The 19970-nt window shown below is 48.5% G+C and overlaps 4 protein-coding genes across 4 annotated transcripts; 1 reads left to right on the top strand and 3 right to left on the bottom strand.

Annotated features, from left to right (window-relative positions):
- Positions 1–553: 553 nt before the first annotated feature.
- On the bottom strand, positions 554–2995 carry EI90DRAFT_3124035 (uncharacterized protein; the record flags this gene model as incomplete). The annotated part of the gene is made up of 9 exons (XM_039063675.1): positions 554–809; positions 890–1560; positions 1615–1918; positions 1974–2132; positions 2199–2296; positions 2371–2487; positions 2538–2633; positions 2691–2753; positions 2819–2995. The coding sequence occupies 9 exons, from the start codon at positions 2993–2995 to the stop codon at positions 554–556; spliced, it is 1941 nt and encodes a 646-aa protein (XP_038915734.1).
- A 5156-nt stretch (positions 2996–8151) lies between these two features.
- Positions 8152–10820, bottom strand: EI90DRAFT_3059374 (uncharacterized protein). The gene is made up of 9 exons (XM_039060431.1): positions 10478–10820; positions 10356–10418; positions 10194–10298; positions 10027–10143; positions 9873–9970; positions 9648–9818; positions 9254–9591; positions 8539–9196; positions 8152–8464 (listed from the first exon to the last, which is right to left on the bottom strand). The coding sequence occupies exons 1-9, from the start codon at positions 10658–10660 to the stop codon at positions 8227–8229; spliced, it is 1971 nt and encodes a 656-aa protein (XP_038915733.1). The 5' UTR covers positions 10661–10820; the 3' UTR covers positions 8152–8226.
- Positions 10821–13569: 2749 nt separating this feature from the next.
- On the bottom strand, positions 13570–16473 carry EI90DRAFT_1098640 (uncharacterized protein). Its single transcript, XM_039051492.1, has 9 exons — positions 15916–16473; positions 15788–15850; positions 15638–15739; positions 15454–15570; positions 15292–15389; positions 15054–15224; positions 14664–14998; positions 13944–14613; positions 13570–13892 (listed from the first exon to the last, which is right to left on the bottom strand). The coding sequence occupies exons 1-9, from the start codon at positions 16249–16251 to the stop codon at positions 13658–13660; spliced, it is 2127 nt and encodes a 708-aa protein (XP_038915732.1). The 5' UTR covers positions 16252–16473; the 3' UTR covers positions 13570–13657.
- Positions 16474–16583: 110 nt separating this feature from the next.
- Positions 16584–18778, top strand: EI90DRAFT_3289687 (uncharacterized protein; the record flags this gene model as incomplete). The annotated part of the gene is made up of 7 exons (XM_039067181.1): positions 16584–16816; positions 17171–17276; positions 17364–17630; positions 17689–17853; positions 17896–18082; positions 18141–18219; positions 18394–18778. The coding sequence occupies 7 exons, from the start codon at positions 16584–16586 to the stop codon at positions 18776–18778; spliced, it is 1422 nt and encodes a 473-aa protein (XP_038915731.1).
- Between the last annotated feature and the right edge of the window lie 1192 nt (positions 18779–19970).

Raw genomic sequence — 19970 nt, 5'->3', positions numbered from 1 at the left:
TGACTTCCCATTTTTCGGGAATGTCCTTAATGATTCAACTCCTCCCTAGTATTCATTCATCCGACTGTGCACCAACATTGTTCAATGAAGTCCCTCCAGTTCGGCTTCGCGTTCGTTCTCAGGCACAACGAAATCTTTGCCGTGGACCAGTGTGGTTGGTGAAGGGATCTCTCTGTCGGCTTGCAAAGCTGAAATTGGGGCGGATTCTGAAGAGGTCAACAATCAGAAGAATAAGACGAACTCTCGCCATGCGCCGAGAGCGGGTACCGGGTGGAGTGCGTGTTGACATGACCATGTCAGTGTTAGAATAACTAAGACCCAAGTTGTGCGTTGCATCCCGTATGCGTCCGATCTGCAAAGCCAAATGCGGTACCTGCTGTTATAGTTTGATGCGGGCAACGTAAGTGACTCCGAAGCCTGCGCAGACCTCCAGATCGTACCTTTAATATGACTGACAAGATATGTCATTTACGCCCAGTCGGAACTGGATGCTAACTACTACATGAATCAACGGGCCACACATGATATACAAACAACTGGTATAGTGGGAACACTAATATGTGAGTTTCCAATTAGTAGGAATGTCCTCATTAGGAGGAATGTCCCCAGTCCTCCAAGGACGCGGGTGGTAACCCAACCCCTTGATTTTTTTCCTCTTGACTACTGAATGATGCACAAGCATCGTTTTGCGATTGTCAATGAAGGATTTCCAGCCCGGCCTCGCGTCCTCGGGCACCTCTAATTCCGGGTGGTCCACCATTGTGGCCGGTGAAGGGATCTCTCGGCTTGAAAAAAAATTGAACTTCATTCTGAACAAGCCAAAAATCAGTACTCGTCACCAAAGATGAACCCCCAAATATGTGTCGAGGGTGAGGAAAGTTATACATACTTGAACCTAGATCGCCAAATGTGATTCGTCTCACGCCGTGTCATCCGAACGTATGGCCAATGCTCCAAAGCCCACCACAGCATCATCAGCAAAAGGGTTACAAGACTTGCAGAGACCCACTCTAAGAATTGCTTAGGATTGGGGAAACCTTTCCATTCCTTCACTCCTTTATAAATGCGATCCCACGTTTTGAATTCGTTCGCGATGGCGCTCTTGACATCAGCTTCATGATACTTAAGGTCGATGAGGACACCAGAGTCATATTTCAGACAGTCTTTGAATTCCGCTCGTCGAGGATCGTCCCCAAGTCTTTGTGTGACCCAGGGTGTAACTTCATGGTGGACCCTCATGGGGGGATTGGCAGAGGGTAGAGTCGGTATGAATTTAGGGTCGCCATCATGACTGCGATGATTGTAACAATCGCAATGATCGTGATCATTCGTTAGAGGGGAATCCGTGGGCAAGTAGATCCCAAAGCGGGCGAGTTGAACAGGAAACCAGCGAATACACAAGTTGTATTGTTGGTCCGCTTCATATAGCTCGCGAATCATCCAGCGGAGGGTAATGGTCGAGAGTGTAGGGACATACAACAACTTAGAGGAATCAGGGTCTTTGGCCAAATCCTTCGTATTTCCTCCTCCAATATCTGATGCAACTCTTAGCATAGCGAACTAGGAAAAATTAGTTGATATGCACGTACTGCTGTGTCCGCCCGCAAACCAAACCTCTTTGACATCCGGTGGTTCCTTCTTTAGGCACTGAGCAGGAATCAGTCTCGTCTTTGGCTTGGTGATCTTTGGTCTGGTGAAGAGTTGGTTGAATAGGTATATTCCCCCAAGAAGCGGGGGAAACAAAATGACCAAGATATTCAGTAAAAGTTCGAGGACGCCAAAGAACCAGTGCAGGACATTTCTAAAGGTGGACGAATTTGGGGCAGCAAAGTCTTTTGCGGATCTGGTAATTATCCAGTTATTCCTTCCTAATTCCGTCTGTTCTTCGACCGAAAGTGTCCAAGGCGAAGGAATAAATCTAATAATTTGTCAGCGACAATATTTTAGGAGGGGATAGCTGACATCTTGCCCACTTCACTCGTCGCTCATCCAGAGCAAGCGCCTGGCGGAAAACTTTGATGGTCTTGGATGACCGCGAGAACGGCAGAGATTGTGGGAAGAGGACTCCAACCGATGAAACAGTGTCCCAAACACCAAGAAAGTCAATAGTTACGGGTCGGGAAAACTCGTGTCTGTAGGGATGGCTGTCCAAGAGAACCTCAAGCAAGAAGACATGATGGCCCCAGTAAATGAATTACCTCGGGTGCTTGCTCGCATCAGCACTACGACCAAGGTCTATATAGAGCTTATACGCAAATTCGACTTGCTCTGGAACTGGGGAATATAGCAGGCCAACCTGGATATTGCAGACATGATAAATGCATAATGGAATGATGGAATGAAACGTCGGAGTACAATAAGATTGCTTACAATTTGAAGCATTCCTGCCAACGCACGCGCTGTATACGCACCCCGAGAAAACCCAAAGATGCATATTTTATCGCCCTCACGCCAATGCTGCTGCAAGAAGCGATATGCATCGCAGATCTGGAAATAGGCTCAGCAAGTCACAGAAAACGCCGTATCAGGTGACACACATGGTCGCCTAAATTAAATGCGATTCCTTGATCAATGACGTTAAAAATTCTTGAAATAGACATGAAGCGTGTTTTGATTGCAGTGCCTATCCCAGTCTAATTACATGGTTTGAGCTTGACAACCAAGGCACCGAAATAATGAACTTATTTCACCTGATAATAGACGAGCTGCTTGGGGTGATGTTTCTCAAAACATGAGAATAGTCGGACCACGTTCTGTGAGGATAATGATGATAGTCAGTTCGGTCACGTTGTGGTCTATATCTATCGTTAGTACGCACAGTGTTCGTACCATTATATTCGTTTGAGGTGCCATCGAAGCAAAGAATGATTGTTCGGCCTTTGTGAGGCGGTTGTCCCTTATCCCCTTCTCGAGGAGGTGGTTGTGGTCGTTTCTGATCCCTCCCTTTAGAATACGTGAGAGCGTCTTGAAGACCCTGGGGCTGTACTTCAGCCATGATGAGTTGCAATGGTCTGAGAGCAACTTGGAAGAGGACGAAGATTTGTACGGAGTTCCCAATCGCAAGTCCCCTCACTGGTAGTTAATTTCTGGCCGAATTAATGGAATCTGATACGGCCAAGTTAGGCAGGTACCGAGTGCCTCCAGGCACCCAAGGTCCCCACTGATGGAAATCTACTGATAGCCGATATGTAAATACCCATTGAAGAAATCGGGTCCAAACACTTTCTCTTTGACGTTCTTGTGCATCCCCAATCTGTAGCATAGCCCCGATGTACTATAGTCAGCCATAACAATAACTTAACTTTTGGTCTTACCTTTGTCTGTGCAAGTGTAGCTACTAGGGCCACTGCGCTACCTTGACTTTGCTTGCCCGTGGAAGGACACGGCGCATTTGCATCCGACTCAAGCACATGCCACTCGTCCACACTGACAGACTGCGACGTCGATTACATTGATCCTGGCCCCATGGGTTGAATTGGTGGTTTTTGGGCCATACGCCGTTATTAAAGCGGGATTTCCATTGCTTCCAGATAGAGTGGCGATCGCCCTGCCTCACATTTGGCACATTGCATTTATTCAATTATCTGGTCGAATCTAGAGTCATGTTCAGAGGTCATCTGGTTCTCATTTTGTTCGTCGGCCCGTTTGAACTTTCAGTCCTTTTTTGGTGTCCTTGGTGTGCGAGCGCCTTTGTGTTTTCTTTGTTTGATATCTGGTTTTTGTTTTTTGGGGTTGCTTTCGATCGGGTTTGGTCTTATCGGCGGTCAATGAGGTCTAGTTGTTTATTGTCATACATGTATATACGTAAGCTATCAATGGCCCTAGCACTGTCCTGAGGGTTTTGGGCACCATTTTATCATCGTCTCACCACCTCAAATGCGCACCACGCAAGTGCGCGTCACTCATTCTGTGTGTCAATTACGCGTATATAAGTGAGTTAATCATGCCATCAATGGTCCAAGCACTGTCCTGAAGGTACTGGGCACCCTGCTGCCCCATTAAAAACACTAGGTATTTTACACATCAGATATAGTTCTGTAGCCCGAAGGGTTTTTGCTTGGGCGTCTCAGGACACAAGTGTTGTATGTTCAAAGAAATCAAGTTATCATTCATGACGACTGTACATGGCGAAACGCGAGTTATCTACACGAGTAGGACACAATGGGAAGTACACAAAAGAAGTTTAGGATGCAGGATGCTGAGGGCGATGGAGAACTGTGTGAGAGAACTAGCGTAACAGTAGCGCTCAGTTCACGATAGTGCAACTGTAATTATTCAAAAATATTACCTAGCGTAACAGTAGCGCTAGACAATGAAACACGTTGAGTAAAAGGTCTAATAAGACCAAGAAATGAGATCTCACCTCAGTTCACGATAGTGCAACTGAGGAGAGAGAGAAAACAGTCGCGACGAGTGGCTTTTAAGCCTACAACGCCACCTATCAACAAGAAGGATGAATTGGGAATAATGGACAATCTTCTGCGGCTGGTGAGTCCGTGCGCCATAATGGTGGGACGTCGACCTTGTCTCTAATAAACATAAACTGATGCTGCCATCGGGTCCTGCGCCCATTGGTCATAGTTCTAGTTTGGCAGTGGGGTCTTCGACGTTGAACATGTTGGATCATCCTATGTCGGGCCCTCGTAGCCGGGAGGCACCTAGGTTTGGTGGAAAGGACATCCGGAGTTGTATTCACGAATTTGAGCTGCCAGTGAGTCCCTCTCAGTTGTTAAATAAACGCAAAGAAGTGCGGGTTATTATTGTTCAGAGAAAATTACCAAGGTCGTTCGGACCTTTCGCGGTTTGAGAAAGCAGCTGAAGTCAGAAATGTTGGAGAGAAGGTCTACCAGATGAATGAAAGACCTCAGGAAGTTTTGGGAAAAGGCCAGGAGATCGTCCCAGTTGGATGAACGTTCAGGGTTGTTACAACCTCACTTGAGGACAGGCAATGCCTGGACGAAATCGAGCATGATACTTATTTTTATGAAGGAATTAGGCCAAAGCGATTTAGGAAAGCGATTAAGAGGCGCTTGCACCCGAATGGTTCGCTTTCGCCGAATCCAGGAAGATCCAAGGGCGCGTGCCAAGTTGTTTGCGCGGGACGGCTGGCCACTCCCCAAAAATGCGAGAGACCCAGCAGGCCAATCACACGAAAGTGGAACGCGGATTGATGAACGTTCTTCAGTGCACGGTTCGCCAATCGTTCCGTCGGCGCCCCAAGGTCTGGGGCGGTAGCCAGGTTTGAACTTCAGTACTTATACTGGTTGCTTTGGGCGGGACTAGATTTCTGGGGGCGTGGGAAGAGCAGAACGACATTCTGCAGGGTGAGAAATCAGGTTTAAAGGGAGATATCTTACAGCGTTAGTATCCCCATGCCCATCGGCCCTTCCACCGTCTATAATAATAGAGGCTGGTAGCCTGCCTACTTCCACCGAAGGGACCAGTATACGACCCGGATGAACGCTGGGTGTATCTAGTGTTTCTTCTCGGCATATGGCGTCAATTCCAGGGGGAGGACTGGGAGTGTGGCACTCATTTGGAGTATCTCCTGGTAACGCCGCATCAACAACACCAACCAGTCTCGAACACGCTGACCCGGGCGTACGTTCGGTGGGTTTTCGCGTCAATTGTGATAATTGAATTGTCGCGCGATTCGAATTGGTGGCTCGATCATTAATCACGGATACCGGGAGGGTGCGCCGCGTGCATCAGTCCCCCGGCGCTGGCAGTATATTCATGACGCAATCCAATACTGGAATAGAATATATTTTATTTGCTTAGATTCAGGAAAGCTATACAGCATGGCGCGAGCGGAGCGCGGAGTGAATCAAACAAGAACAGGAGCGTGGGAAACTAACCTCGTGCCCCACTCGTCACGAACTTCAGGAGCAAGGTCCTCTGTTCCAGAGCGTTCTAGAGCGCTTGTCGGGTTTTCCTTCGGAAAGTGACCAGGGCTCACCAGACGCTCTTCTTGGCTGAATTGGTGGCAGTCACAATCGAAATGGGTTTTTCTGCATGTTCCCAAAAAAAAAAAAAGCCATACACCCCTTATGTCGACCATTTAGCCCGCCCCTCGATGACGTCTTCCAAAGCGCAAGGCGACCTTCTGGTGTAGGGAGGGTGGGTTGCTCAAATCAGATCAAGGAGCGTAGCAGCCTGCAGATATTTGGCGCAACTCATTTCCTCATTTTTATATCCGGAGGACGCCATGACCGACTCGAACGCCACCGTCCACATCGTCATTCCGGTTTTCCCCCACAACCGTAGCATAAAACAGGTGGCACGGTGCTCCGCTTACGATCGATACCTTCCGCAGTCTGTCACAGTGAGGGATGTGAGGAGTTAACCACAGCCATTCGTTTTATCGCATGCAACTCTGTTCCTTCATTCCCGGAATCTCCCCGTCAATTTTCCTACCCAGATGGCCGTAGCGAACGAATTCCGTGCTGATAACACGACTCGGTCCTCTTGGAGGCACAAGCTTGTGCCGAGCCCTCTCGGCCCGACGCTGGTGCAGCATCCGGGAAGTCTCGCGACTTGGTCCGATGTGCCCTGGCCCCATCCTCGATGGATGTGTAATAGAGTACCATTTTTTGGTAAACTGATTTTCTGGTCATTTTCGTCCTGGCCATCATTGATGGATCCAACGAACGTCAGCGATCCGAAAAACCAAAGTTTCCCGTACGAGATATGGGAGGTAACCAAGACATGACTGGGTTGCATCGCCATTGTAAGCATATACGATGCAAATTATGTCCCCTTGGCGCTCCCCCTCCCAGAAAACAAGGGAATCTCGGCCTCAGCGGGGAGGGGAAGAGCGAGAAAGGCCCCCCAATCCAATTAGTGGAACATGCCTACATTGGGACAACTCTGCACGCGTGCTGGTGCTATATATACTAGCATCCAGACAGTTCTTCACCAATGTGGCTGCGCTCTTCAGCAGATCAAATCCTCGCTTTTGTTATGCGGCCATTAGCCTGGTTTAAGGCTTGGAATTGGCCGTTGGAATCTGTGAATGCGGTGGGCTTCGTTCATAATTAGAAGGGACGAGCGTCAGCCCGAGGAATTCATGCATAGTGTGTTCGTGGCACCACTATATTGCCACACTAGATATCATACACAACCTTAGCACATTTCATCACTTACCCATTAGAGCGTTGGTGCACTATGCAAGGGTCATTTACGTCATCTGTGACATCATATCGCTTGCGAAGAAGGATCAACGTCCAAACATGATGGAGTATTCTCCGCCTTATCGTCAATAACTAACCTGTAAATACCAGACAAACCTGGGGAAGCCACTCTCGAAACGGCTCAGACCTCAAAGGATATATAAATTATCTATGGCTCAGACGCACTCTGACCCAATTTTTTCGTCATGTCTTGAGAGTCCCATGAACGATGCGGAGCCAAACCGGGTCCGTCACGACGATCAATCCTACCCTTTATTCGGCTTCGTATCCACTTATTCTTTTGAACCGTGATGCGTTGGGCATGGGGAGCGTCAGGGACATCGATTTTGCTAGGGATTGGTTGGTGATGTGAACGACGCTAGTAAATTGATTCTGCTTAACCAACGACATCATGCCCCAACTTCGTGATAACCTACCCGCATTCTCAAAGTGAACTAGACACGGGTCGCTGTTTTGACGGTATCAATTTCAGTTGTGTCAAGGTCAATATATACCACTTGCCCCAACCACGACCTCTGCCGCAGCGAAGATCGGAAATCTTGCAACTAGAATAGGGGCCTAAGCAAGACTGGTGGCCACTGCAAGATGGAGGCATGATCAATGATTTCGACGCTGTAATGTTGATCACCTATTCAGAAATTCGGCGCATTTACAGTCCCGGAGGCTCATACCTCTACCCTCAGGCTCGATGACTGGCACTGACAATGCAATATCAAGCCAATGGAATCGCGCGATGGCTGAGTCTGCAAAATCTTAGTTATTCGTGGAAGTATTGTGCTTGACTTATTTGTTTATTGAGGGCTTCATTATTTATGCGACAGTATAGTGTATAAACCCCTCATCTCGCGATTACTAGGTGTTGCTTGCGACGCACCGAAAACTCCGAGGCCTGGGCAAACCCCCACATCCGCGCCCTCAATGCATTATATGCCACATGAATTTTCAATAATCGACTGTGCGACATAAATTAATAACGGGTGCGACTACATGAATTTCCGATAATCAATGCGCCACATAACAACTAGCGGGAACACTAATAAGTGACCTTCCAACCAGTAGGAACGTCCTTAGTCTTCCAAGGACGTGGGCGGTAACCCAACTCCTTCGCATTTGTTCTATCGACTACTGAATTATGCACAAACATCGTTTTGCGTTTGTCAATGAAGGATATCCAGCCCGGCTGAGCTTGCTCAGGTATAGCTAATCTTCGGTGGTTCACCAGTGCGCCTGGTGAAGGGATCTCTCGGCTTGAAAACCCATTGGGAATCATTCTGAACAAGATCAGTACCCGTCATCAAAGATGAATCTTCAAATATGTGTCGAGGATGAGTAAAGCTATACGTACTCGAACCTAGATTGCCAAAATTTGGTTTGCATCTTATCCCGTGTCCTCCGAACGTATGGCCAAAGCTCCAAAGCCCACCACAGCAGCATCATAAAAAGGGTTACGAGACTTGCAGAGACCCACTCGAAGAATTGCGTAAGATTGGGCCTGGGGCGGTGTTCCGGTTTCCATTCCTTCATTCCTTCATAATAACGAATGCGATCCCACGTTTTCCACGCTTTGAGTTCGTCCGTGATGGCAGTCCTGGTATCATCGTGGTGATACTTAACGTCGATGAGGACACCAGAGTTGTATGCCAAACAGACTTTGAATTTCGCTCGTCGAGGGTTGGCCTTAAGTCCCGCTGTAACCTGGGGTGGAACATCATAGTGGGCCACCACGGGAGGATCGGCAGAGGGTAGAGTTGGGTAGAATTCAGAACCATCGTCATCAGACCCATCGTCATCAGAGCCACCATCATCATTCGTTTCAGTGGGCAAGTAGATTCCGAAGCAGGCGAGTTGAGTAGGAAGCCAGCGGATACACAAGTCGTATTGCTGGTCCGCTTCATATAGCTCACGAATCATCCAACGGAGGGAAATGTTCGAGAGTGCAGGGATATACTGGGACTCAGAATCAGAGACATGGGCGAAATCCTTCGCATTCCCTCCTCCAATATCTGATGCAACTCTTAGGATAACGAACCAGAAAAAATTAGTTGATATCTTGCACGAACCGTTGTGTCCGCCCGCAAACCAAACCTCCTTGACATCCGGTGGTCCCCTCTCTAGGCATTTAGCAGGAATCAGTCTCGTCTTTGGCTTGGTGATCTTTGGCCTGGTGAAGAGTCGGTCGAATAGGTATATTCCCCCAAGAAGCGGGGGAAACAAAATGGCGAAGATCTTCAGTAAAAGTTCGAGGACGCCAGAGAACCAATTCTGGACATTGTTCAAGGTGGACGAATCTGGGGCGGAAAAGTCTTTCGCAGATTTGGTAGTTTTCCAGTTTTTTATTCCATTTTCCGTCTGTTCCGTCTGTTCTTGGGCCGAAAGTTGCCAAGACGAAGGAATAAATCTAATAGTCTGTCAATGACAACATTCTAGGAGGGGATAGTTTAACATCTTGCCCACTTCACTCGTCGTTCATCCAGAGCAAGCGCGTGGCGGAAAACTTTGATGGTCCTAGATGACTGCGAGAACGGCAGAGATTGTGGGAAGAGGACTCCAACCGATGAAACAGTGTCCCAAACACCAAGAAAGTCAATAGTTACGGAACGGGAAAACTCGCGTTTGTAGGGACGGCTGTCCAAGAGAAGTTCAAGCACGAAGACATGATGGCCCCATTAAATAAATCACCTTGGATGCCTGCTCGCACCAGTGCTGCGACCAAGGTCTACATAGAGCTTATACGCAAATTCGACTTGCTCTGGAACTGAGGAATGTAACAGGCCAACCTGGAATGATAAATGGATGATGAAATGAAACGTCGGAGTACAATGGGATTGCTTACAGTTTGAAGCATTCCCGCCAACGCACGCGCTGTGTACGCGCCCCGAGAAAACCCAAAGACGCATATTTTATCGCCCTCACGCCAATGCTGCTGCAAGAAGCGATATCCGTCGCAGATCTGGAAATAAGCTTAGCAGACTACAGAAAACGCCGTATCAAGTGACACACATGGTCACCCAAATTGAACGCAATTCCTTGATCAAGGACGTTCAAAAATTTTGAAACGCCCCGGGGGGTGATGGAGGACGTTTCGGTTGCAGTGCCTATCCCAGTCTAATTACGTGATTTGAGTTTGGCAACCAAGACATCGAAATAATGAACCTATTTCACCTGATAATAGACGAGCTGCTTGGGGTGAGATTTCTCAAAACATGTGAATAGTCGAACCACGTTCTGTGCGGATAATGATGATGGTCAGCTCGGTCACGTCTATATCTATCGTTGGTACGCACAGTGTTCGCATCATGATATTCGTTTGAGGTGCCATCGAAACAAAGAATGATTGTTCGGCCTTTGTGAGGTGGTTGTCCCTTATCCCCTTCTTGAGGAGGTCGTTGTGGTCGTTTCTGACCCTTCAGTTTAGAATATATGAGAGCCTCTTGAAGACCCTGGGGCTGTTCTCCGAGATCAGCCATGGTGATTTGAAATGGTCTGAGAGCAACTTGAAAGAGGGATATGAGGGGAATCTAGTGCTAGTCCGCTTCATTTAAGCCAAGCTGAGCCAGTCACGGAGTTGAATTCGCGGGGAGTTTCCAATCGCAAATCCCCTCACCGTGACAACGCGGTTGAATGAATGGAATCTGACACAGCCAAATTAGGCAGGTAGTAGTAGTAGTACCAGGCACGGAGGCTCAGTTGTTCACTCACGTGAAACCAAGCCTCAGGCACCTGTGCACTGTCGCAGCCCTTTGACGAGTGAATGAGGTTCATGTTTACAACGAGCTGCACTTCTCAATATATAAGTATAGGAGCCATTCGGGAGGCTATCTATTGCCCGTTGCTTTGGATAGCCTACGGCATACGAGTTGGCCCATCTCTGCCCTCGCCACCATTTCCCCCTTTAACATGAGCTATCGCCTCTTGATATCATTGAGAAGCTCTAAAATGGCTGAAATTCCTCAGAAGACTCCGGTACCGTAGCATGTTGTGTATAGGCCATATCAGCAGTGCATACATACAAGGCTACAGCGCATACTCACTGTAATGCTGCGCCAAATCCGTCTCTTTATATGCATCCCCGTGCCAGTGGCGAGCCCGTCGTAAAGCAGAAAGACCAAAGCTTCTCCATTGTCCATACCTCTGTCGCCACTCGGTCAACTATAAACATTTTTGGTATTCCAACATAGAGAGCACTCAGTCCTTTATGAGTTGGGCATGAGAGAAAGAAAGCCCCGAAGGTGTTCTGTCTACTGTTAATAGCGGCTGGTGATGCCAACGGACTTCCAATTCCGGTGGAGCCGGGGATGACTCATTTTGAACTCGTGACCACTTCCGCAAGAGGCCCCGCTGATATAAATAGCTATTGACAGAAGAAAAGGGGACGAACAAACATGTCCATTTATGCAAACCATCTGTGTGCCTTGCGCCCCCTGATCTTCCTTGAATCTTGTGGTTACAGCCGATTCCAAAAAAATATTGATTGATTTGATTTCGTCAAACTCATTCTCAGAAATGGCAACTTTTGTGGTCCTAAAAATAAAATGCAACAAACGTGTGTGCCTCCATTTCTTCCCCTCTAGTCAGCGGGAAACAGGATCTTGAGCGCAACTGCAAAAGATGCTCTGGCAATCGTTGTTCTCAAAAAATAAATCCGAATTTTGTTTATCAACATCAACAGACACAGACTTTTTGCTGATCGCACATAAAGGCTGGTACACCGCATCACCAGGCTTTTCATCCTGATCAACTTCGCACGATTGATCTTCTTCAACTAGTGAGTCTGAATCGATATGCATTGCTGGTGGATGTATTAGAGTGGCCGGTAGCGGTCACTGAGTCCCGGAGTACGTGAACTGGAATGAAAATGTATAGTCAGGCGCTATGAATGTGCACTGACTTTGGCGCCGGGCCCCCAGGCACGGGGCCCACACGTGAAACTAAGCCTCAGTCCGCCACTCCGTCCTCTCCGCACGACTTGGACAGGCTGCTTGAGCACCTCATCGACAGCAGCTCCATATGGCTTTGCATCAGTAACGCATGGTGCCTGCAAGCGCCCATCCTCTCACGCTTTTGGAGCTACTTTTCATGAGTTGCAGTATCACTGTATTTTTTTGGACTTCTTCAATAGTACTACTCCGTTTTGGTCCAAGGATGAGGCGCCATCCGCCCTTGCTAACATTGCTTCAGCGGGACTCGAAGTCTGTAAATGCACGGATTCGACAGCTAATTTCCTTGATGCGGGTCCTGAAGAGCGCAAGGAACGACTCAGGATGGCATTTTTGACCCTCGTGTCAAAAATCTCAGCGTGAGGCAGGAGCAGGTCTGACCATTTCAGGTGGAGACGCATTGCTTGTGCATTTGCTCGGTGTGTCGTGACTTTTCTCGAGAAAGCATTTACCCAGCTGTACTATCGCAGGAAGCGTGGCCCTTTGATAAATGAATATCTCAAACTCATTATGCCATGGTCGTTCACAACATTGAGCTGAGTGCGACGGCATATCTGCCCCTCAATGTATAAACATAGGAGCCATTTCGTGAGGCTATCTGCTTTAGATCGATAGTACAGCATGCATGCATAGTGCTCCATTGTCCGAAGCTCTGTCACTACTCGGTCGACTGAAAACATTGTTGATGTTACGTTCCAACATGGAGAGCACTCAGGAGATGTCTCCGTTCAAAGTCCTCATGCATTACAATGACCAGCCGGCCGGGTTTGCTGATATTACCGACAGGCAGCAGGGAAGCCAAGCGTGAAAAGTGTCGGCAAAGGGTTGGACCAGGTTGGACTTCCAAGAGGGAAGTTGGTTGCGGCGGAGAATGTAACGTAACCCTGCGCTATTCATTTTGAACCCGAGAGTGTTTGAAGCCAGGCTCCTCCAACACCCGATAAAATAGCCAATGAAGCCGACCATGTCCGTTTATACTATGTTGTGCGTGCCTTGCGCCCGGAATTGCTCTTCCTTGAATCTTGTGGTTAATACTCTCCGCAGTCACCAGTGTTCTCTCAAAGGATTTGATATGGATACTATTAAACATCATAGACAATCCAAGATTCTTTCCAATAGAGAGCTCGAGACGCTCTGGCTGAGCCTTCTCCAGACAAGAGAAGAGGGGGACATTCTATTCCACATGGTCAGGATCCCCTCGGGTCACCTTCAAGGCTGTGTTGGTTCAGTTACGGTACCTGTACCACCAAGATGGAGAGAATCAACGCTCTGCTGTGGCGAGAAAATCTTGGCTTCATCCTGGATCTTTGTCGAGTATTGGGGTACCTGGAGAGCTCTGTCGCGAGGCTGAGTAATTGAGCGGCTGGAATGCTCTCTGGGCGTTCAGTGTTTGGCCGAATTTCCGCAGCCTTGACGGGGCCATTGTCAGGTCGTCATTAATTGGTTATGCGCATCGGACAAAGAGGTCCTATGAGTACAATTACTCCTCAATCAATGTCTAGAATGAGTGCCACCGAACTCGCTCGCTTAATGTGCAACCTTCCAAGTTTCGTCAGGGCTCCCTTTCTTCTTCCACTCTTTAGGCCAGGGACGAGGCCGATAGCCCAAGTCCTTGCGCCTTACACGTTGAAGGACAGAGCTGTGCACTTGAACTTTCCTCCGATCTTCAACAAACTCCTTCCAATGCCTAGACGCACCCTGAGGAAGAACTACCGATTCGAACTGCGGTATTTGACGGCCTCGAAACATATTAATGCCCATTCTGTGTAGGTATGGGCGCTCGACTTCAAACAAAAATGGGGAACAGACGTACTCAAATCTTGACTGCCAGAAATATCTAGTCCCATTCCGGACCCCCTTCACATACGGCCAAAGCTCGAGGAACCACCAGAGCATCATAGTCAACAGAGTGGTTGCACTGGCCGTCGCCCACTCTATCCGCCAATACGGATTAGGATGATCCCTCATCTCCTGCATACCCCATTTCCAAATTCGTTCCCACATCCATAGCTGATCGGTGATGGGAGCTGAAAGGTCCGCCTCGTAATATTTGAGATCAATCAAGACACCCGACTCATATTTGAGGCACCTCGTGAATTCCGCTCGACGAGGATCGTTCCGGCGCATGTTCGCTGCCTCAGGCGTTGGGATATAGTGAACGGTCACCGGTTCCTGCGTCGGAGGGGCGGGAATACCTGGACGTAGCGTTGGAGTCGATCCGTTCGAATGAGTCTTTGGTGACGTGGAACAACCAGCATATTCATTGTTCGTCAAGGGCAGTTGAGGTAGAGATATTCCAAATCTGGCAAGTTGTACAGGGCGCCATCGAATGTTCAAATTGTATCTCTTATCTGCCTCATAGAGCTCATGAATCATCCACCGCAACGAGATATTTGAAAGGGCAGGCACATAAGCAAGAGCGGGGAATGCAATACTCCCACCATCCACTCTCACTGTGTCTCTTGAGTTGCCACCCCCGACGTCTGATAGTGGTCTATCAGGATCGCAGACACAACCAATGCTAGATACGCACCGGCATGTCCACCAGCAAACCAAACTTCCTTCACATCTGGCGGGGACCATTTCTGAGACGTACTGCCAGCAGGGATCAGACATCTTTGCGCTTTGCTCTCTTCCTTGGGTTGGCTATTTGGTCGCATGTTCTTGAGCGGTTCCGGGAGCCAGCGGACGAGGCTGGAATAAAGTAACTCGAAGGGTAAGTTCAACATCCCCAAGACCCAATGTCGCAGGTTCTCGAATGTTGTGTAGTTGGGAGCAGCAAAATCGGCTGGTAACTTTGTCGTCCTCCAGGAACCATTCGCTAAAGTCCGTTCCTCGACCGAAAGTGCCCATGTAGAGGGGATGAACCTGATCGAATTCAACATTAAATTATTGCTTGGACGTACCATTCAACAAGACTGACCTGACTCTGCGCTCATCGAGCGCCAATGCTTGACGAAACACTTTAATAGTGTGAGATGTTCGTGAGAAAGGGAGAGACTGTGGAAAGACAAGGCCAGCAGAACCGACAGTATCCCAAACTCCTAAAAAATCTATGACAACATGACGGGAGAAGTCACGTTTATAGTCCCGGCTAAAGGGTTGAGCCAAGAGATACATGATCCACAGGCATCACGTAAAGCAATTCTAATTTGTAATACCTTATATGGTTGCTTGTTGACCCTCCTCGTCCAAGGGTTTTGTACAATTTATAGGCGAATTCCACCTGCTCCGGGACCGTCTCAGGTAGCAGTCCAACCTGCATAGAGACGGGATTTTCAACATATCAAACGGACAGATGCACATCTAACTATGATGTCTACCGTTTGTATCATGCCGGCTAAAGCTCGAGCTATGTAGGCACCTCGTGAGAAACCGAAAACACAAATCTTATCCCCCGGGCGCCAATTCACTTGGAGAAAGTGATATCCACTGCAGACCTGGATGGAACATGCAGAGACGATATATAAGATGGAGAAACGTCACAATACAACTGAACGGATTCACGTTGTCTTCGAGATGCCAAGCAATGCCTTGATCAATCATCTTCGATATCCATGAACTAAAACGTATCCCAAAACGGGATCTGGTCGAAGTCCCGATCCCTGTCTGCAATCATATTCAGCTTCCCTGCCCCGAATGAATGATAGAACGCACCTGATAATACACAAGTTGTTGCGATTCCCGCTTCTCCAGACATGAGAAGAGCCGGACGACGTTCTTGATAGCAAACCATCGAGGTTGGAGCCTTCAGACCGGAAGTGAGAAGATGGTGTATAACTCACGGTGTTCCTGCCGTGATAGTAGCCCGACGTGCCATCGAAGCAAAGAATAAGAGTCCGGCCCGTGTGCACCATAGACTCGGGAACGCCTCTTTCTAGAATAGTCAACGCCGTATTCAACTCTGCAGGCATGGCTTCAGCCGCGCTTTCCTCCGGTGAACCACTCGCTGAGGCCGAGCAGAAACGACTAGGAGCATGAAGGCGTAGAAAAACTCTGGCTCCCGAGCGTTCAGTGTTTTTTGCGAGACTATGTCGCGATGCAGTCGCCCAAGAGGTCCGAGCACCATTTCTGAGAAGGGTCAAAGTAGGACGTCCTGACACACACAGCAGCCCAGTCATCTCAGGGTTGTTCAACCCTACAGATCATGATAAGCGCTCAAAAAGTGATCGTACAGCCTCATGTTTCTCATGCATGAATGCTCCGCATCCGATGCACCCACCTCGGCGGTGTCCAAGAGCTTGTGGGCTGATCTATTTGACACCAATTCCAATAGAAGCTGGCCTGCCTACTGTAATTTGACTAGCACGCAAGTGGTTTACATATGTCAACTGCTTCGGTATAAATACACAAAAATAAGGGTAAAGGCTTCGGTAAGGATCATCGTGGTTTTCGTGATATTTCAAGTTTAAATCCTAACGAAAGGCTTGAGCCTCTTTTCAATGGGCTAAATATGGACAATGCTGTCACTGCGGCCTTCGACCTGTATGCAAAGTTCAGTGCTCGTCCTGAGTGGTGTCACGACCTATGGAAAGCCGTTCTGTCGCAAATACAGCGCATACAATCGGCTCAGTTCATTTGCAACGTCGCCAATCGCTTGACAGAGTCCGCCGATCTTCCCATGGAGGCACAGTTTTCAAAATGGCTTGATCTTGGAGGAAGAAATGAGATGATTCAATCACCATGGTCGACAGTCATGGAATCAGCTCCTCATTAACTTGTTATCTCTAACGTCCTTTCTACGGACCGCGTCATCATACATCTCTGCGGTGGAACGTGGAAGCCCATTCCAATGACAGTCAGAGTCCCCGGTTCAATCCGTTGTTGCAGTCAATGCCATTGCGCGAGATCTATTGCTCTTCGATGATCCATCGATGAAAGCGATTGACCTCGGAGCGACCCAGCGGCTTCTGGGCCAAAGAAGCGTTTTGTGTCGGACGGAAGACCTCAAGCCTCTGTTCCAAGCCATCGCAAGACTCGCCAAACTGGCCGATCTATTAAGATATCCTGTGACGAGTTACTACACGATATCTGCTCCAGCAATTATTTCCGGTCTCTCGCTTCACGCCGTCTCGTGATGATCTGCAAAGTTTTTCGCGATTGTTTCTCTGGTGGCTCACCTTTACCAACGGAGGATTCGTCTTTGGTACGAGCTCTCCAACTTCTCATGGTCTCGTCCCGTCCTAGCAAGATTATATTTCCCCTTGAACTGTTGATGCCCATCTAATGTTAGGAAGGCAAAGTAGGTTCAGAGCGTGTAAACCCCGCCAATCACACGTTTTTGGCGATAATGAGTCGTATCACCGCGTGGAACTTCTCCCATGCGAAGGTGGAGCTTCAGCTTACCCCGAAGCAAATATCGGTTTCGCCCTCTCACGATGAGACGAGACCTAATGCGGAAGTTGAGTTGGAGGCTTTCACGACCAGTTTTCTTGAACGCCAACTGGATGTCCAAGAGGCGGACTTGGTGGCCGACATCCTCCGCGGGATCAATGGGAAAGTCGTGGAGCAGTTCATCTCACTGTTGTTTCACCATCCGCTCAATCATGCGTCCATAGTTCTTGAAAGGAGGGCTGAAGCGATTAACCCAATTCCTAAACGATTTCGTATCACCCCCATCTGTTTCTATTAGCAGTCAAGCAGGGGAGGTTCTGCGACTGCTTGCCAATGTGCTCAGGCCACTACACTACAACCCCGGCTCCGTGCCGACACTGGACCCATCTGTGCTTGACACATTCAGTGATGCACTGCACAGATGTTTTTAGAAAGCGCTAAAGTTGATTCGACCGCAAAGGTCGAATCAAGAGGGAGGAAGATCATTACTAGTCCCGACGAATGATCTGTTACAGCTCGTCCTGTTGCTGGTACGGATGCTCCAATTCGAGATTGTGTTCAGGAGCGTAAAAACGCCGATCGCCAGAGAAATAGCGGATAAGCGCTTTGCAATGCGAAGTAGGCGAGCCTCCTCATCCTAGATCTGACTCGTGCTTACATGTTTCCTGATCTCCAGGCGTTCCACGAAACAATGAGACTTACCCCTTCTTCTTCAATCCCTTTCCTCGCTATCCTCGACACAGCTTCCCAACTGAGTGAGTACCCACTGGATTGGATCCGGCATTGCACCGATAACTCTATCCAGATCCCATCACCAAGGGCCCCAGACCTGGCGCTGGGGAACAAGACTTACGTCCTGAGATTTCCGATTTTTCACCATTGACCCCACCATCTCTCCGTTCCTACATCACTTTCATCTCGCCATACAGACCCACTGATTGGTATACAGCTAACCTTTTCCACGCTCGGGCGGCGTTCAGTTCGAATCCTACTCGGCTCATCTTAGGTGATCCCGTCCAGGCTCGACCATGGGAATGGGTAGAATTTACCGGAGCACCGCCAACTGCTCAAACATCAAGCAGGAGGATTAATGAGGATGTCGATATTAAGGATCTGAACATGAGCGCGTTATCACTGGAGCATTTCGTAGTTAGGGTCACAGGGGAGAAGATACAGGGTAGTAATAGCAAAGAAGACGAGAACATGCAGGACCTGATGGAACGGAGGCGAAGCGAGGATCACTTCTACTCGGAGAGCGTCTATGAACGGGATTGGAAGGAGGAGGGATCTGCTCAAATCGGCATTAACCACTGACAAGCGCGATGGTCAGAAGGATGAGAGCGAAGATCAAGGAGAAGACGCAGGGGGGAAAACCAATGCCTGGACTATTGGTTCCGAATTCGATCGGCTTCTCAAGCGCAAGGCTGAATATGATCCCGCAGCTTCTTGTTCGTCTTCGGTCTCTAGCGTGGGTCAGCCCTTTTCTCTTAATAGCGCAGGGTCTCATCTTGGGAGAGGTACAGACTTGACGCCACAATCAAGCGCTGGAAGAATAATAGTCGAGGTAGTTGACTTGCTCAGAACCAGGCCAGGGCCAGGCTTCCCAGCAGCAGCAAGATCGATCTGGACTGAAGCGGACGTCTATGCTGGAAGCGCCTCCGAGTGACCCTCTCATGCTAAAGAAGGGTCGATTGCGGTAGAACCAACCGTTTGGATCCCCTAGCCAATTGCAGGCCTGACAACAAAATGATTCTTCGCAACAATCGCCTATTTACGTTTACCATCTATGTCGCGATCATAATATTATTCCCTGAACTGTTGTGAACGATCAACCTCAAATGGAATCCTACTCAGCAATATGTCAACTCGGGCTGCAATGAAAGAGTACGAAACACCGTGTGTTTCAATTAATCACGCCACCACAGTGCTGATGTCTGGTATGTTGATAACTTGGTACTATCGCACAATAGGGTCCTTAGGGAATGGGCCAACAGAATAAGATATGACCAAGCATTCACAGCCTCGACTAACGCGTGTGGCAATGAGGATAGCTAGAACCTGATCTTCCAGTCCATGATTGAGCCGTCAGTACGTACCGAAGGCCTCGTATAGTGACATTAACCTCCGCGAATGTGAATGTACCTAATTTATGGACAGGCCAAATAGTGCAATCGACGTTCACCGTCGAAATATATATTCGATGTATGACATATATTTGATAGAATATTGTCACTCGGATTGTCGAGTTCCAAGGTCTTGCTTGTGAAGGTGCTGCCCAGACTTCTGCATCAGAATGATTCAAGAGTGAGCGAGTTACGAGCTGGAACACTGGGTTTCCAGTGCTGAGGTGGCATTTAATGCCTGTGCTGGGTGGCCGGTCAATCCATCAATTATAAGCTGCATGCTACCCGCAAGAGCCCCAACTAGAGTGGGCCTTCGCTGCAGGCAGACAGTTGCCAGCCTCTATTGGAATAAGCAGAAAGCGGATATGCCATCATAGCTCCCA

The sequence above is a fragment of the Cantharellus anzutake genome, assembly GCF_015039405.1.
Source record: "Cantharellus anzutake strain C23 chromosome Unknown EI90scaffold_25, whole genome shotgun sequence".
Classification (NCBI taxonomy): domain Eukaryota; kingdom Fungi; phylum Basidiomycota; class Agaricomycetes; order Cantharellales; family Hydnaceae; genus Cantharellus; species Cantharellus anzutake.
This window is presented reverse-complemented; position numbering and strand designations above follow the sequence as displayed.

What these genes read in the sequence shown, in the direction of transcription:
- EI90DRAFT_3059374 (XM_039060431.1), bottom strand. Translation starts at nt 10,660, where the DNA reads ATGGCTGATCTCGGAGAACAGCCCCAGGGTCTTCAAGAGGCTCTCATA. An exon ending in CGTTCAATTTGGGTGACCAT is followed by an intron (nt 10,144 to 10,193) that starts GTGTGTCACTTG and finishes GCTTATTTCCAG; the next exon opens with ATCTGCGACGGATATCGCTT. An exon ending in CTGGATGAACGACGAGTGAA is followed by an intron (nt 9,592 to 9,647) that starts GTGGGCAAGATG and finishes ACAGACTATTAG; the next exon opens with ATTTATTCCTTCGTCTTGGC.
- EI90DRAFT_1098640 (XM_039051492.1), bottom strand. Translation starts at nt 16,251, where the DNA reads ATGACTGGGCTGCTGTGTGTGTCAGGACGTCCTACTTTGACCCTTCTC. An exon ending in ACTATCACGGCAGGAACACC is followed by an intron (nt 15,851 to 15,915) that starts GTGAGTTATACA and finishes TTTGCTATCAAG; the next exon opens with AACGTCGTCCGGCTCTTCTC. An exon ending in TAGCCGGCATGATACAAACG is followed by an intron (nt 15,390 to 15,453) that starts GTAGACATCATA and finishes GTCTCTATGCAG; the next exon opens with GTTGGACTGCTACCTGAGAC.